Below are 16260 nucleotides of genomic sequence, written 5' to 3' on the forward strand. Positions count from 1 at the left end.
CTGCCATCTTGCACATCTGTTCCCCTAATCCTTCCACATCATGTGGATTGAGCTCATATCTTCCAGATGTACACCAGAGTATATCTGTTTTGTTAACAAGCTATTTTGTATTCTACACTGTGTTTGCTGCCATCCACTTGCCATAAAATTTGCTGCCTTTGGAGATCCAGGCGAAAGATATCTTATATTTTTGTTTTACATAATGTTACCACATTGGTCTAATTTTCTGCTATCTGCATGTTCCTCCATTACTGTATTTTAATTATTTTTTAATCATTATTACACTATAATTCTTTGAATCTTAATTAGTGTGGATACTAAAGGTATCATCAATTTTCTTTAGCTGTCAGGTTCCAATGTGTTGCAGCAGACTTCAGCTCATCAAACTCTAAAACTGTTACACTTAAACGTGCCGCATATTCCTTGTTGTCTTCTTACATGTTAACATTTCTGTTGCCCTTATGAAGCCATTCATCTCCCAGATTACAAATTATACTTTTCAGCTATAGTGACAAGCATTGCTTCAAGAATGTTCTTCTGCTGTCAATTTCCAATATATTTGAGCAGACTTGAACTTTTCCAAGGCTTCAACTGTTGCACTTAAATCAGGGGTTTCACTATTTTGCTCTCCCTTTTGAAAATATGTCTTTTGCTTTAAAGCCATTTTATTGCCTAAATTCTACTTGTCAGCTAAAGATTTCTCAGCATTACTTCAGTTAGCCTACTTGATCATTGCTTCAGTAATGTTAAACTGTACCAGAGTAGATATCAACTTGTGTCAAGTGTTGTACTTAAACATGCATGTTTTGTCTCTACAGAACAGTGCAGCCTGTCTAGACCAGAATGAAAACTTCTGGTGTCAGAATATGAAAAAAACAAAACCTTCCTCCCAGTTGTGTGCATTTGTTTTCAACGAAGCCTTTTATAACCAATCAGTGGTTCGATTAATTATCATTTACATGTTATGATGTGTGTATTTGTATCGTTTTATCTGTCATAAACAAGAGATCACGGTTTACGGGGTGCATTTGTGTGGCAGACTCGCGGTGCCACCGAGAGGAGGGCTGTGATACCGGGTCCGAGGCTCTGATCAGCCAGACTCCAAAAGTGTTTTGATGACTCGAAACTTGAAATTCTCAGAACACTTCCTTGGTATGATGGTGAGTTATCGATTTTGGGTTAAGTATACCGTTAAGTAAACATTCATGTTTTGCCAATACTACTGGTAGAACTTTATTATAGTTTTCATGCACGGTTTTATAGCAATCTAATGTAGCATTTCAGAATAAAAGCCCTATCAAATCTCCTTCCATGTAAATTTTAGGAAACAATCAAGTTATTACAAAACATTGCTGAGCAACTGAGAATTCCTATGAAACTGGTTGTCTGGTCCATGATGTTCCAGAGATATAGGCTAGCCTACCTTTGATGACCTCTGCAATGTCAGATTATGCAGTCGACTCTAATGTTGCCTTGGCCAATGCTACTTGTTATTTTTTAATTCATGCCATTCATGCAGACTGCCTCTGTCTTTTGATTTCATCTTCTGTCCTCCTGCTGTCACGTCCTGTGTTACAGCTTCTTTAATGCTTGTAATTAAGATGAGAAACATTATACTGCTCTGGCTGCTTCTTGTGCCTGTTAGTAAATGAACAGGGGAGTGTGTGTAATACCAGAGTTTGACCAGCAGGAGGCGACATGGTCCAGGAAATTTAAATAACTTTGTTGTTGAGCAATGTTGTGTTGTGCCGGTCCCAAAGTTTCCACCCTGATCATGTGTTTCCTTGTTCCCTCCCCTTCAAATCTACAATTTGAAGATGGGTGGAACCAACATGTGGTGAAGAGGAGGAGCTGACAGGCCCCGTTCACTGCAGAGACACATGTTGTTTAGATCAGAGCTCAAACTAGTTTCACTTCTGAGCAACAGAAACTCAGACAGTCGTCGTCTGTGAGAGGTGAAATGGCACAGAAAGGAGTTCATCTGGACCAGGAGACCTTCTCTTGTTCTATCTGTCTGGATCCACTGAAGGATCCAGTGACTATTCCCTGTGGACACAGCTACTGCTTCAACTGTATTAAAATCCACTGGGATGGAGAGGATGGGAGGAAAATCTACAGCTGTCCTCAGTGTAGGCAGACCTTCACACCGAGGCCTGACCTGGTGAAAAGCACCATGTTAGCAGCTTTAGTGGAGGAGCTGAAGAAGACTGGACTCCAAGCTGCTCCTGCTGATCACTGCTATGCTGGACCTGAAGATGTGGCCTGTGATGTCTGCACTGGGAGAAAACTCAAAGCTGTCAACAACAAAAAATCCAGCAGAGAATCCAGGACACAGAGAAAGATGTGAAGGTGCTTCAACAGGAGGTGGAGGCCATCAATGTCTCTGCTGATAAAGCAGTGGAGGACAGTGAGAAGATCTTCACTCAGCTGATCCGTCTCATGGAGAAAAGAAGCTCTGAGCTGAAGCAGCAGATCAGATCCCAGCAGGAAACTCAAGTGAGTGGAGTCAAAGAGCTTCAGAAGAAGCTGGAGCAGGAGATCACTGAGCTGAAGAGGAAAGACGCTGAGCTGAAGCTGCTGTCACACACAGAGGATCACACCCAGTTTCTACACAACTACCCCTCACTGTCAGCACTCAGTCCATCTACACACTCATCCAGCATCAATATCCGTCCTCTCAGACACTTTGAGGATGTGACAGCAGCTGTGTCAGAGCTCAGAGATCAACTACAGGACCTTCTGAGAGACACATGGACAAACATCTCACTGACAGTGACTGAAGTGGATGTTTTACTGTCACCACCACCAGAGCCCAGGACCAGAGCTGACTTCTTAAGATATTCACAGGAAATCACACTGGATCCAAACACAGCAAACCCATGTCTGTTATTATCTGAGGGAAACAGAAAAGTAACACGGGGTCAAGCTCAGTCTTATCCTGATCACCCAGACAGATTCACTAAATGGTTTCAGGTCCTGAGTAGAGAGAGTCTGACTGGACGTTGTTACTGGGAGGTGGAGAGGAGAGGAGGAGTAGTTCGTGTTGCAGTCGCATACAAGAATATCACCAGAGCAGGGACCATGAATGAATGTGGATTTGGAAACAATAATACATCTTGGATGTTAGATTTTTCCAACAACAGTTTCACATTTTGGTTCAACAACATCTATACTCCAGTCCCAGATCCTCAGTCCTCCAGAGTAGGAGTGTACCTGGATCACAGAGCAGGTATTCTGTCCTTCTACAGCGTCTCTGAAACCATGACTCTCCTCCACAGAGTCCAGACCACATTCACTCAGCCTCTACATGCTGGAGTTTGGCTTGGTGATGGAGACACAGCAGAGTTGTGTAAACTCAAATAGACAAAGATCATTGAAGGTGCAGTTGGTTAAAATCTGTATTTTAGTTCATCACTTTCTTTAGTCTCCATGTTTGTTGCTAAAAGCTCATTGCTGTTGTGTCTCTGCACTGCACAGAGATCACCTGTCAATCAAACATTGTGGGCGGGACTTTGACCTCTTGTCATTTCTTGTTGTGTTGATGTTTGAGTTTGTTGAGGCGGAGCTGGAGACATGGAGGAGATCACTGCTCATGTTGATGTTTCTTTACCTAAACTCACATTTCTCCTCATGAAAATAGAAACTTCTCTGAGCTCTAAATGTCTTTTGAAATTTGTGTTGATGTGTTTGTGTGTTGTTGTTTGGGCCTTAACAGAGAAATCACCAGACCTTCCTTTATCACTGAGGTTTGTTCTCACTGTGGAAACTTAGAAATCGTTACATTTACATTGATGTGTTGTTAGAGGGATATGAGGTTTAATCAAAGTGTAAATAACATGATAATAATCAATGAGGACATGATTGATAATTTTCTGAGTTTCAGGTGAATCACAGTGATTGTGTAGTTGATGTGAATCCATTCATCAAATCACTGAACAGGAGTCGTTTTACAGACTCTGTCTTTTCTCCAAGTGAGTTTAGTGAACAAATAATCTCTGATTCCATTAGTTAGTGTTTTATTTTGCAAAAGTCCAGACGATCACACCACTTTATGCAAACTGTCAACTCTAATGTTGTTTTTGCCAATCCTTCTTGTTGATTCATGATTCATGCCACTGTAAATCAATTATTTTTCTTTTATCCAGACTGCCTTTGTCTACAGCTTCTTTATTGTTCATAATTAACATGAGAGACATTATACTGACTCTGGCTGCTTTTTGTGCCTGTTAAATGAACAGAGCAGTGTACGTAATACCACAGTTTGACCAGCAGGAGGCGACATGGTCCAGGAAATTTAAATCACTTTGTTGTTGAGCAATGTTGAATGAATTCTTGACATAACTTTTCAATGAGTCAACCCTTGAATGTTTCTACAGTAAAATCCTAAATCTTTTTTAACAGACCGACTCCAACATGTTAAAGTCAATGGTATTAAATATAGCAGCATAGTTTTAAAACACTGGGGTTCCCGCCATAGGTTGTGTTTTATCACCTATCCTCCTTTCCAGACGGTACTGTATGTGGACTCCATGTCCTTCTGCTTTCAGAAGAGCTAAAGTACTAAACATTTTAAAATCACAAAAGTTCTGCTGAGGGGCGCTGGACACCAAGAAAGATAAATATACTTTATTTATACACATAGGGAAATTATTGTTGAAAACAAAGGAGTGAGGTGAGTGGGTGAGCCGGGTGAGCCAGCGGTAAAAGACGCATGATCTTCCACCCCATGCATCACCTGATTACCTACACCCGTTGTGGTGGGTTTTTTTTTTATGAAAGATGACATAAAGGTTTAAGATTAACAAGACCTGTAAAAGAATATTATGTTACCTTTAAAAATCAAGTATGGTTTGTTTTATTATTCCTACAATCAAAGTACAATCATTTAAATTGGTTTGATGTTCATTACTTTAATATTATATCATTGTTTGATTTACTTGTTTGAAGGGGTAATGTTTTATAATTGCAATTGACTCAGCAAAGTCATTCGGGGGGAACGAGTGGATCCTTGCCCATGTCAGCAGCAGTCTGTGTTTCCCACAGATGATCTGTTGCTTACCTCTCAGAGAAATAACATGTACCCCTTAGTCTTACTTCTGGATGGACAGAGGGCCTCAGTACAGTGAGCTCATCCACTTAATTTTGCAGAAGTTGTGCTGACAGTGTAGAGATTAAAGGCTAAGACAACTTAGAAAAAAGAATTGTGTGTGTCCCAGTGCTATCACCACGCATAGATGAAAGAGAAGCACAGCCAGGATAATAAACAGGCACACCAGGTGGCTGCTTGAAGGTCTGCCTGAAGGTCCGTGATTAATTAGTTTTCAATGTATGTATAATTGCAAGTTATAACATGGAAGTCAAAACAACTTTTGACAGAATTATGGGTGTAAGAGAACTTGTTCAACACGGATGAGAAGAGACACTTGTTAGTGTGGAGCAGCTGTCCAGGTTTCCTGGAAACAGAAGAAAGGAGCTGATCATCTACTACTGTATAAGCCACTGTATTAACTGTTCGTCGCAGTGCAATGCTTTGCATGAAGTTCCTTACTTTTATTTTTCTTATCTTTTGTCTACGTATGTGTGGCAAGGTGAAGAGGGCCCGGGCGGGGATTGAACCCACACCTCCCGGGTAAGAGGAGGCATAGTGACAGGACCACCACTGTCACATCTCTCCCCCTCTTTTCACAAGCACGTCCGCACACATTAGGAATCCATGGACCCACCCCTAGTGCTACATGGATCCTGCCAACAACGCCAGAATGTGGCAAGGTGAAGAGGGCCCGGGCGGGGATTGAACCCGGGTAAGAGGAGGCATAGTGACAGGACCACCACTGTCACATCTCTCCCCCTCTTTTCACAAGCACGTCCGCACACATTAGGAATCCATGGACCCACCCCTAGTGCTACATGGATCCTGCCAACAACGCCAGAATGTGGCAAGGTGAAGAGGGCCCGGGCGGGGATTGAACCCACACCTCCCGGGTAAGAGTCATGTGCGCTTGCCAGTCACCCAAAGGGACATCCCTTTGGCCAAGTAGCCAGGGCACATGATCAACTGGAGGCATAGTGACAGGACCACCACTGTCACATATGCGACTCGGGTTGTTTTTCCTTTGCTTTGTTCTTAAGTGAATTATAGACAACTCTACTTCAGATCCATCTTTTCCAGCGTTTAATTTTGAGTTTTGGAGTTTATTTTCATTAAGTGGTGTGGGACAACTCAACGGCCCAAAAAGAGATTTTTTCCTTCATCACCGTGCTTATAAAGGACAATGCTATTCTGCCGCCCGTAGAGACCTGACAAAACCCAGGAGACAGTCAAATAAACACATGTGGCTCCTATAGCTGAACGTGATTTCATTACTGCTGTTTCATGAGATTTTATGTATCATGGGTTCAAATATGATTTTCATGTGTGTTGTGGTTTTATGTTTTTGAGCCCTAAACGGAAGACGGATTTCAATCACGAGGTGGTGTACAATAACGTTTTTTGGAATTGACTTTGAATTTTATTTAATTTAATTGTTGCCACACCTGTTGCTTTAGTTCACTCATGCACATATACACTACTAATGTTCACCACTGTACCTGATAAGCTGTTACAAACTGGCTGAAGGACTTTTTACTGGTTGTTAAACACAAAACCTACTTCCTGACTCCTGTTGGGGTGTTTTTCCATTTTTTCACTGAACATTTATATCTACTGATTAACTCTGAGCATATGACTACTACGTAATTAGCACTTAAGATTTACACCTGCGCTGATGATTACTGATTAAAGCTGAGCACATAAAGGAGAATCCCGGCCATTTTTTACCCCTAAATCATGATGGTCACCCAGTGTTGGGGGGAGCAAAAAACGTGACTTAAATTGATGCAGGCAAACCGGAGTTACACCATGACTAGACGGCGCTCGGGATAGCGACAACGCTAACCTATGGGGGCAATTCGTTCAACCACAACAAACACTCAGAAAACAATCAAATATCTATGGTTGTGGTAATTTCTTCACAAAACAAACGGTCGGAGATATTTTGGACATTACTGTACTAGTGCACTGCTCGACCATTTATTTTTGTAAAGAAATCATCACAACAAGGAAAAAGTGTTTGTTTCTGTGGCGGGGAGAGCAGGCGCTCTGTGATCGGATAGTAGCCTAATGTCTTTCCAGGACGTTTCAGAGTTAGGCTATCTGAGGTGAGTGGCTACATGCAAAAACACAATACTGTTTATACTGTACACTATATGAGTTCAGTGGTGTCTCATAAGGATTTGAGTCATGTACTATAGATATTTGATTGTTTTCTGAGTGTTTTTTGTAGTTGAAAGAATTGCCCCCATGGGTTAGCCATGGTGTAACTCCGGTTTGCCTACATCAATTTGAGTTGCGTTCTTTGCTCCCCCCAACACTGGGTGACCATCAAGTGTTTATACTTTTTTTTTTTACTGTGAATCAAGTTCAATGAAGTGTTGTTATGCTTCCGTGTTATGAAGAAAAACAAGTTTATTTAAGCTAGACTCATAAATTTGGTTTGAGCTTAAGTTTACATGTAATGGATATGCTCAGTATACCATGTTTAGTTAACCCGTTGAACATTAAGAGAGACTTTCTGTTGGTGAGCAGCAGAGACATTCTTTTGGAGCAGATTTATGAACAGGCCAGGCCTCAGCAGCCGGACACAAAATTAGGGAGGATAGTAAGATAACGCAGGTGGCCTTGAGGTGCAGGGGGTTAGATATCACCAAACAACTCCAAATATGGAGGAGACGGAACAAAGTAGGGAGGTCTTCTTTTCAGGCCGTTGTCTCCGATGATTGGATGAATCGTATGCCAAGAGGCTGGGACCAGCCTGTGCACCAACAAAGGGAGAGCTAAGTCTAAACCATAATTTCTGAAACTCAGACAGTCGTCATCCGTGAGAGGTGAAATGGCGCAGAAAGGAGTTTATCTGGACCAGGAGACCTTCTCTTGTTCCATCTGTCTGGATCTACTGAAGGATCCAGTGACTATTCCCTGTGGACACAGCTACTGCTTCAACTGTATTAAATCCCACTGGGATGGAGAGAATTGGAGGAAAATCCACAGCTGTCCTCAGTGTAGGAAGAAGTTCAAACCAAGACCTGTCCTGGTGAAAAACATCATGTTAGCAGCTTTAGTGGAGGAGCTGAAGAAGACTGGACTCCAAGCTGCTCCTGCTGATCACTGCTATGCTGGACCTGAAGATGTGGCCTGTGATGTCTGCACTGGGACAAAACTCAAAGCTGTCAAGTCCTGTTTGATTTGTTTGGCCTCTTATTGTGAGAATGATCTCCGACCTCATTTTCAATCACCTACATTCAGGAAACACAAGCTGGTGGAGCCCTCCAAGAAGCTCCAGGAGAACATCTGCTCACATCATGATGAGGTGATGAAGATGTTCTGCCGCACTGATCAGCAGTGTATCTGTTATCTCTGCCCTGTGGATGAACATAAAGGCCACGACACAGCTAAAGCGAAGCTGGAGCAGGAGATCACTGAGCTGAAGAGGAAAGACGCTGAGCTGAAGCTGCTGTCACACACAGAGGATCACACCCAGTTTCTACACAACTACCCCTCACTGTCAGCACTCAGTCCATCTACACACTCATCCAGCATCAATATCCGTCCTCTCAGACACTTTGAGGATGTGACAGCAGCTGTGTCAGAGCTCAGAGATCAACTACAGGACCTTCTGGGAGACACAAGGACAAACATCTCACTGACAGTGACTCAAGTGGATGTTTTACTGTCACCACCAGAGCCCAGGACCAGAGCTGACTTCTTAAGATATTCACAGGAAATCACACTGGATCCAAACACAGCACACGACAAATTGTTATTATCTGAGGGAAACAGAAAAGTAACGCGAGGTAAAGATCAGTCTTATTCTAGTCACTCAGACAGATTCACTATATGGTGTCAGGTCCTGAGTAGAGAGAGTCTGACTGGACGTTGTTACTGGGAGGTGGAGAGGAGAGGAAGAGGGGTTGATGTAGCAGTCGCATACAAGAATATCAGCAGAGCAGGGGGAAAAAGTTTGGTTGGATTCAATGACAAATCTTGGTCGTTAGAGTGTTACAACAACAGATTCAGATTTTGGTTCAACAAGATCAAGACTCGAGTCTCAGATCCTCAGTCCTCCAGAGTAGGAGTGTACCTGGATCACAGAGCAGGTATTCTGTCCTTCTACAGCGTCTCTGAAACCATGACTCTCCTCCACAGAGTCCAGACCACATTCACTCAGCCTCTACATGCTGGAGTTTATCTTTATTATAATGGAGACACAGCAGAGTTGTGTAAACTCAAATAGACAAAGATCATTGAAGGTGCAGTTGGTTAAAATCTGTATTTTAGTTCATCACTTTCTTTAGTCTCCATGTTTGTTGCTAAAAGCTCATTGCTGTTGTGTGTCTGCACTGCACAGAGATCACCTGTCAATCAAATATTGTGGGCGGGACTTTGACCTCTTGTCATTTCTTGTTGTGTTGATGTTTGAGTTTGTTGAGGTGGAGCTGGAGCCGTGGAGGAGATCACTGCTCAAGATGATGTTTCTTCACCTAAACTCACATTTCTCCACATGAAAATAGAAACTTCTCTGAGCTCTAAATGTTTGTTGGATGTTTGTGTTGATGTGTTTGTGTGTTGTTGTTTGGTCCTTAACAGAGAAATCACCACCTTCCTTTATCACTGAGGTTTGTTTTCACTGTGGAAACTAAGAAATCATTACATTTACATTTATGTGTTGTTAGAGTGATATGAGATTTAATCAAAGTGTAAATAACATGATAATAATCAATGAGGACATGATTGATAATTTTCTGAGTTCACAGTGATTGTGTAGTTGATGTGAATCCGTTCATCAAATCACTGAACAGAAGTAGTTTTACAGACTCTGGCTTTTCTCCAAGTGAGTTTAGTGAACAAATAATCTCTGATTCCATTAGTTAGTGTTTCATTTTGCAAAAGTCCACACGATCACACCACTTTATGCAAACTCTAATGTTGTTTTTGCCAATCCTTCTTGTTGATTCATGATTCATGCCACTGTAAATCAATTATTTTTCTTTTATCCAGACTGCCTTTGTCTACAGGTTCTTTATTGTTCATAATTAACATCAGACATCATTATACTGACTCTGGCTGCTTTTTGTGTCTGTTAAATGAACAGAGCAGTGTGTGTAATACCACAGTTTTACCAGCAGGAGGCGACATGGTCCAGGAAATTTAAATCACCTTGTTGAGGAATGTTGAATGAATTGTTGTCATAACTTTTCTATAACTCAACCCTTGAATGTTTCTACGGTACAGCCGTAGCCAATGCTATACTGCCGCCCGTAGAGACCTGACAAAACCCAGGAGACAGTCAAATAAACAGTTGTGGCTCCTATAGATCCTGATTTTTGGACAAGCTGAACGTGATTTCATTACTGCTGTTTCATGAGATTTTATGCATCATGGGTTCAAATATGATTTTCATGTGTGTTGTGGTTTTATGTTTTTGAGCCCTAAACGGAAGACGGTTTTCAGTCACTAGGTGATATACAATAAAGTTTTTTGGAATTGACTTTGAATTTAATTTAATTTAATTTAATTTAATTTAATTTAATTGTTGCCACACCTGTTACTTTAGTTCATTTATGCACATATACACTACTAATGTTCATCACTGTACCTGATAAGCTGTTACAAACTGGCTGAAGGACTTATTACTGGTTGTTGTTTTAAACACAAAACCCACTTCCTGACTCCTGTTGGGGTGTTTTTCCATTTTTTCACTGAACATTTATATCTAATGATTAACTCTGAGCATATGACTACTAATTAGCACTGAACAATTATATCTGCACTGATGATAACTGATTAAAGCTGAGCACTTAAAGGAGAATTCCGGTAATTTCTTTTTACTCCTAAATTGTTTCCCTGATGGTCACCCAGTGTTGGGGGGAGCAAAAAAACATGACTTAAATTGATGCAGGCAAACTGGAGTTACACCATGGCTAGACGGCCTAGTATAAAGGTAGTTTTTTTTTTTTTTTTTTTTACATTTGTGAATGAAAAAACTACCTTTATACTGTATGGAGCAATACAAACATCTACCTTTAGACTTTCACGGTATTAATATAGAGCCTAAAGCTGCTTTATCATCACTGTAAAAAAACAAACAAACATTGAAATGTCACTTTATCCAACATGGGACCTTTAAGCTCAATGTGTTGATGTAGTTTTTAATTTTCAAACATGAAAAACAAAGTTAAACGTATGAAACCTGCAGAGATTTCATTTTAGATCTCCAACAGCTGGTTTCAGTAGTGATCTATTTGTTGAGCTCTAGCTAGATTAATTGATGGAGCTTGGAAATTAAGACAGGGGGTATTATATCCCACGTAAATCCCACGTTTGCTGCTGGCCGTCCTGTATTCTGGAAGCTTGTTTGTTTATTTCTGGTCTATTGTTTGTTTGTTTTTGCTTTGTTTCGCTGTGTTTTCTTCTTCTTTGTTTGTTTGTTTTGTTTTGTAATTCTCTTTTGCTCCCCTCCAAAGCGACACGCCAAAGCTATCTTTGAATGTTTTTTTTTTTTTTTTAAATACTGAGTGTCTTGTAAGTGTAGCCGATGTCGATCTGGCCCTCTGCGTTGTGTTTCTCACGGCCTGCCCTAGGTGGGGTTCGATCCCACGACCTCCCGCACCGGAGGCGACGATGCTAACCTCTTCGCCAAGAGGTTGACAACCACTTGGCAGGTTGGTTAGCACGTCTTTTTTATGGGTGGAGTGAGTGCACATCCATTACACTCACCCCCGCTGAACTCACTCCACCCAGGGCATCCGGGTCACGGCACCACTGTAGCCGATGTCGATCTGGCCCTCTGCGTTGTGTTTCTCACGGCCTGCCCTAGGTGGGGTTCGATCCCACGACCTCCCGCATCGGAGGCGACGATGCTAACCTCTTCGCCAAGAGGTTGACAACCACTTGGCAGGTTGGTTAGCACGTCTTTTTTTATGGGTGGAGTGAGTGCACATCCGTTACATAAGCCCATGTGGGTTGGGCACAAAAAGATGTGCATGACACCTAAATAAAAATAATCAATCATCAATCAATGTTGATTGGTGCTGCGAAAGAAAACATTTCTTTGAGAAAGAGATTTCTGAATGTGTACAATTGTGCTGCCACTTCATTTGGAATTTCAGTTGGGTGTTCTGGAGATAACACTAACCATCAAGTTGGACAAATGATGGCTGAATATGTTAATTAAAAAAAAAAAAAATCAATGGTAAAACCAAATCAACGCCATTGCTCCTCCGAGCCATGCTGGGATTATCACATTTCACATTACCTATTTCCAATGGATTGTCTGAGGCAGGAAGTTATACATGACTGTAACATAAACTGGCTGGCAGACACCATTCAATACACAAGTTTGGTTATGTTTTGGAGGTTGTTGATAACTCACAATGCTTACTTCTTCTGTTTGCAAACATATCATTAAGCATAGTGAGAGAGAGAGAGAGGTGAAAGATACATATCTTGGATGAATAAATATGACGACTGTGTCATCCACTACCTATTTTTGATTAGCAAACTGCACAAAACTGCAAAAAAGCCTTTTATTTCCAAGAACTGCAGTCATATTTATGTATTATTACATTATCGGCACCAGTTTTTACATTTTCAAAGGTTTTTTTAATACTAGGCCAATAACGTAATAACCAATAAATAACTTATAAGTTAACTTATAATTAATAACTTATTACATTATTGGCAAAAAGTTATTACGTTATTGGCTCAAAAATGTTATTACATTATTGGCTTTATTACATTTAAAATGGCCAAAATTATTACGTTATTGGCTGTTATTATGTTTTTTTTTACTGTGAAGACATCAAGTTCAATCAAGTGTTGTTATGCTTCCGTGTTATGAAGAAAAACAAGTTTTTTCAAGCTAGACATATACATTTGTTTTGAACTTAGCTCAGTATACCATGTTTAGTTAACCTGTTAAACATTAAAAGAGACTTTCTGTTGGTGAGCAGCAGAGACATTCTTTTGGAGCAGATTTATGAACAGGCTAGGCCTCAGCAGCCGGACACAAAATTAGGGAGGATAGTAAGATAACGCAGGTGGCCTTGAGGTGCAGGAGGTTAGATATCACGTGCAAATATGGAGGCGGCGGAAAGAAGTAGGGAGGTCTTCTTTTCAGGCCGTTGTCTCCTTTGATTGGATGAATCGTGTGCCAAGAGGCTGGGACCAGCCTGTGCACCAACAAAGGGAGAGCTAAGTCTAAAATGAAACTCAGACAGTCGTCGTCTGTGAGAGGTGAAATGGCGCAGAAAGGAGTTCATCTGGACCAGGAGACCTTCTCTTGTTCCATCTGTCTGGATCTACTGAAGGATCCGGTGACTATTCCCTGTGGACACAGCTACTGCTTCAACTGTATTAAATCCCATTGGGATGAAGAGGATGGGAAGAAAATTTACAGCTGTCCTCAGTGTAGGAAGAACTTCAAACCAAGACCTGACCTGGTGAAAAGCACCATGTTAGCAGCTTTAGTGGAGGAGCTGAAGAAGACTGGACTCCAAGCTGCTCCTGCTGATCACTGCTATGCTGGACCTGAAGATGTGGCCTGTGATGTCTGCACTGGAAGAAAACTCAAAGCTGTCAAGTCCTGTTTGACGTGTCCAGCCTCCTACTGTGAGAAACACCTGCAGCCTCATTATGAAGCAGCTCCATTAAAGAAACACAAGCTGGTGGAGCCCTCCAAGAAGCTCCAGGAGAACATCTGCTCTCGTCATGATGAGGTGATGAAGATGTTCTGCCGTACGGATCAGCAGTGTATCTGTTATCTCTGCTCTGTGGATGAACATAAAGGCCACGACACAGTCTCAGCTGCAGCAGAAAGGACTGAGAGGCAGAGAGAGCTGGAGCTGAGTCGACAAAAAATCCAGCAGAGAATCCAGGACACAGAGAAAGACGTGAAGGTGCTTCAACAGGAGGTGGAGGCCATCAATGGCTCTGCTGATAAAGCAGTGGAGGACAGTGAGAAGATCTTCACTCAGCTGATCCGTCTCATGGAGAAAAGAAGCTCTGAGCTGAAGCAGCAGATCAGATCCCAGCAGGAAACTCAAGTGAGTGGAGTCAAAGAGCTTCAGAAGAAGCTGGAGCAGGAGATCACTGAGCTGAAGAGGAAAGACGCTGAGCTGAAGCTGCTGTCACACACAGAGGATCACACCCAGTTTCTACACAACTACCCCTCACTGTCAGCACTCAGTCCATCTACACACTCATCCAGCATCAATATCCGTCCTCTCAGACACTTTGAGGATGTGACAGCAGCTGTGTCAGAGCTCAGAGATAAACTACAGGACCTTCTGAGAGACACATGGACAAACATCTCACTGACAGTGATTCAAGTGGATGTTTTACTGTCACCACCAGAGCCCAGGACCAGAGCTGACTTCTTAAGATATTCACAGAAAATCACACTGGATCCAAACACAGCAAACCCATGTCTGTTATTATCTGAGGGAAACAGAAAAGTAACACGGGGTCAAGCTCAGTCTTATCCTGATCACCCAGACAGATTCACTAAATGGTTTCAGGTCCTGAGTAGAGAGAGTCTGACTGGACGTTGTTACTGGGAGGTGGAGTGGAGAGGAGGAGTAGTTCGTGTTGCAGTGGCATACAAGAATATCACCAGAGCAGGGATCATGAATGAATGTGGATTTGGAAACAATAATAAATCTTGGATGTTAGATTTTTCCAACAACAGTTTCACATTTTGGTTCAACAACATCCAGACTCCAGTCTCAGGTCCTCGGTCCTCCAGAGTAGGAGTGTACCTGGATCACAGTGCAGGTATTCTGTCCTTCTACAGCGTCTCTGAAACCATGACTCTCCTCCACAGAGTCCAGACCACATTCACTCAGCCTCTACATGCTGGACTTTGGGTTGGAGGCACAGCAGAGTTGTGTAAACTCAAATAGACAAGGTCATTGAAGGTGCAGTTGGTTAAAATCTGTATTTTAGTTCATCACTTTCTTTAGTCTCCATGTTTGTTGCTAAAAGCTCATTGCTGTTGTGTCTCTGCACTGCACAGAGATCACCTGTCAATCAAACATTGTGGGCGGGACTTTGACCTCTTGTCATTTCTTGTTGTGTTGATGTTTGAGTTTGTTGAGGTGGAGCTGGAGCCGTGGAGGAGATCACTGCTCATGATGATGTTTCTTTACCTAAACTCACATTTCTCCACATGAAAATAGAAACTTCTCTGAGCTCTAAATGTTTGTTGGATATTTGTGTTATGTGTTTGTGTGTTGTTGTTTGGGCCTTAACAGAGAAATCACCAGACCTTCCTTTATCACTGAGGTTTGTTCTCACTGTGGAAACTAAGAAATCTAGAGTCACATTTACACTAATGTTTTGTTAGAGGGATATGAGGTTTAATCAAAGTTTAAATGTCATAATTATAATCAATAATGATTTTTTGATATTCAGGTGAGTCACAGTGATTGTGTGGATTAAGTGAGTCTGTTCATCAAATCACTGAACAAGAGTCGTTTTACAGACTTTTCTGATTTAACTGAAATCTGAAAACTGATGCTCAACACAAGAGGGCGCCGTCCTCCTGCTCAAAGTACAGAATCACTGAATGTCTGGTGAGTTTAGTGAACAAATCATCGCTGAGTCCATTAGTTAGTTTTTTCTTATGCAAAAGTCCAGAGGATCAGACCACTTTACGCAAACTATCGACTCTAATGTTGGTTTTGGCCAATGCTACTTGTTAATTCATTATTCATGCCACTGTAAATACATTATTTTCTTTTATACAGACTGTCTTTGTCTACAGTTTCTTTAAAGTTCATAATTAGAGACATTATACTGACTCTGGCTGCTTTTTGTGCCTGATAAATGAACAGAGTTGTGTGTGTGATACCAGAGTTTGACCAGCAGGAGGCGACATGATCCAGGAAATTTAAATCACTTTGTTGTTGAGCAATGTTGAATTAAATGTTGTCATAACTTTTTAATGACTCAACTCTTGAATGTTTCTACAGTAAAATCCTAAATCTTTGCAACTCAACTCCAACATGTTAAAGTCAATGGTATTCAATATAGCAGCATGGTTTTAAAACATTGGGGTTTCCGCCATAGGTTGTGTTTTATCACCCTTCCTCCTTTCCAGGCGGTACTGTATGTGAACTCCATGACCTTCTGCTTTCAGAAGAGCTAAAGTACTAAACATTTTA

General features: G+C 41.5%; 2 protein-coding genes across 2 annotated transcripts; both read left to right on the plus strand.

Annotated features, from left to right (window-relative positions):
- Nucleotides 1–1960: 1960 nt before the first annotated feature.
- Nucleotides 1961–3363, plus strand: LOC311000100 (E3 ubiquitin-protein ligase TRIM11-like; the record flags this gene model as incomplete). Its single annotated transcript, XM_083990735.1, is given in 3 exon segments — nt 1961–2227; nt 2288–2290; nt 2293–3363. Coding segments are annotated over 3 exon segments (1341 nt in total).
- Nucleotides 3364–7928: 4565 nt separating this feature from the next.
- LOC311001084 (tripartite motif-containing protein 16-like) lies at nt 7929–14997 on the plus strand (the record flags this gene model as incomplete). Its single annotated transcript, XM_083992047.1, has 2 exons — nt 7929–8298; nt 13697–14997. The coding sequence occupies 2 exons, from the start codon at nt 7929–7931 to the stop codon at nt 14995–14997; spliced, it is 1671 nt and encodes a 556-aa protein (XP_083848173.1).
- Nucleotides 14998–16260: the final 1263 nt, after the last annotated feature.

Source organism: Trachurus trachurus, assembly GCF_905171665.1.
Source record: "Trachurus trachurus genome assembly, chromosome: 17".
In the NCBI taxonomy this organism is placed as follows: domain Eukaryota; kingdom Metazoa; phylum Chordata; class Actinopteri; order Carangiformes; family Carangidae; genus Trachurus; species Trachurus trachurus.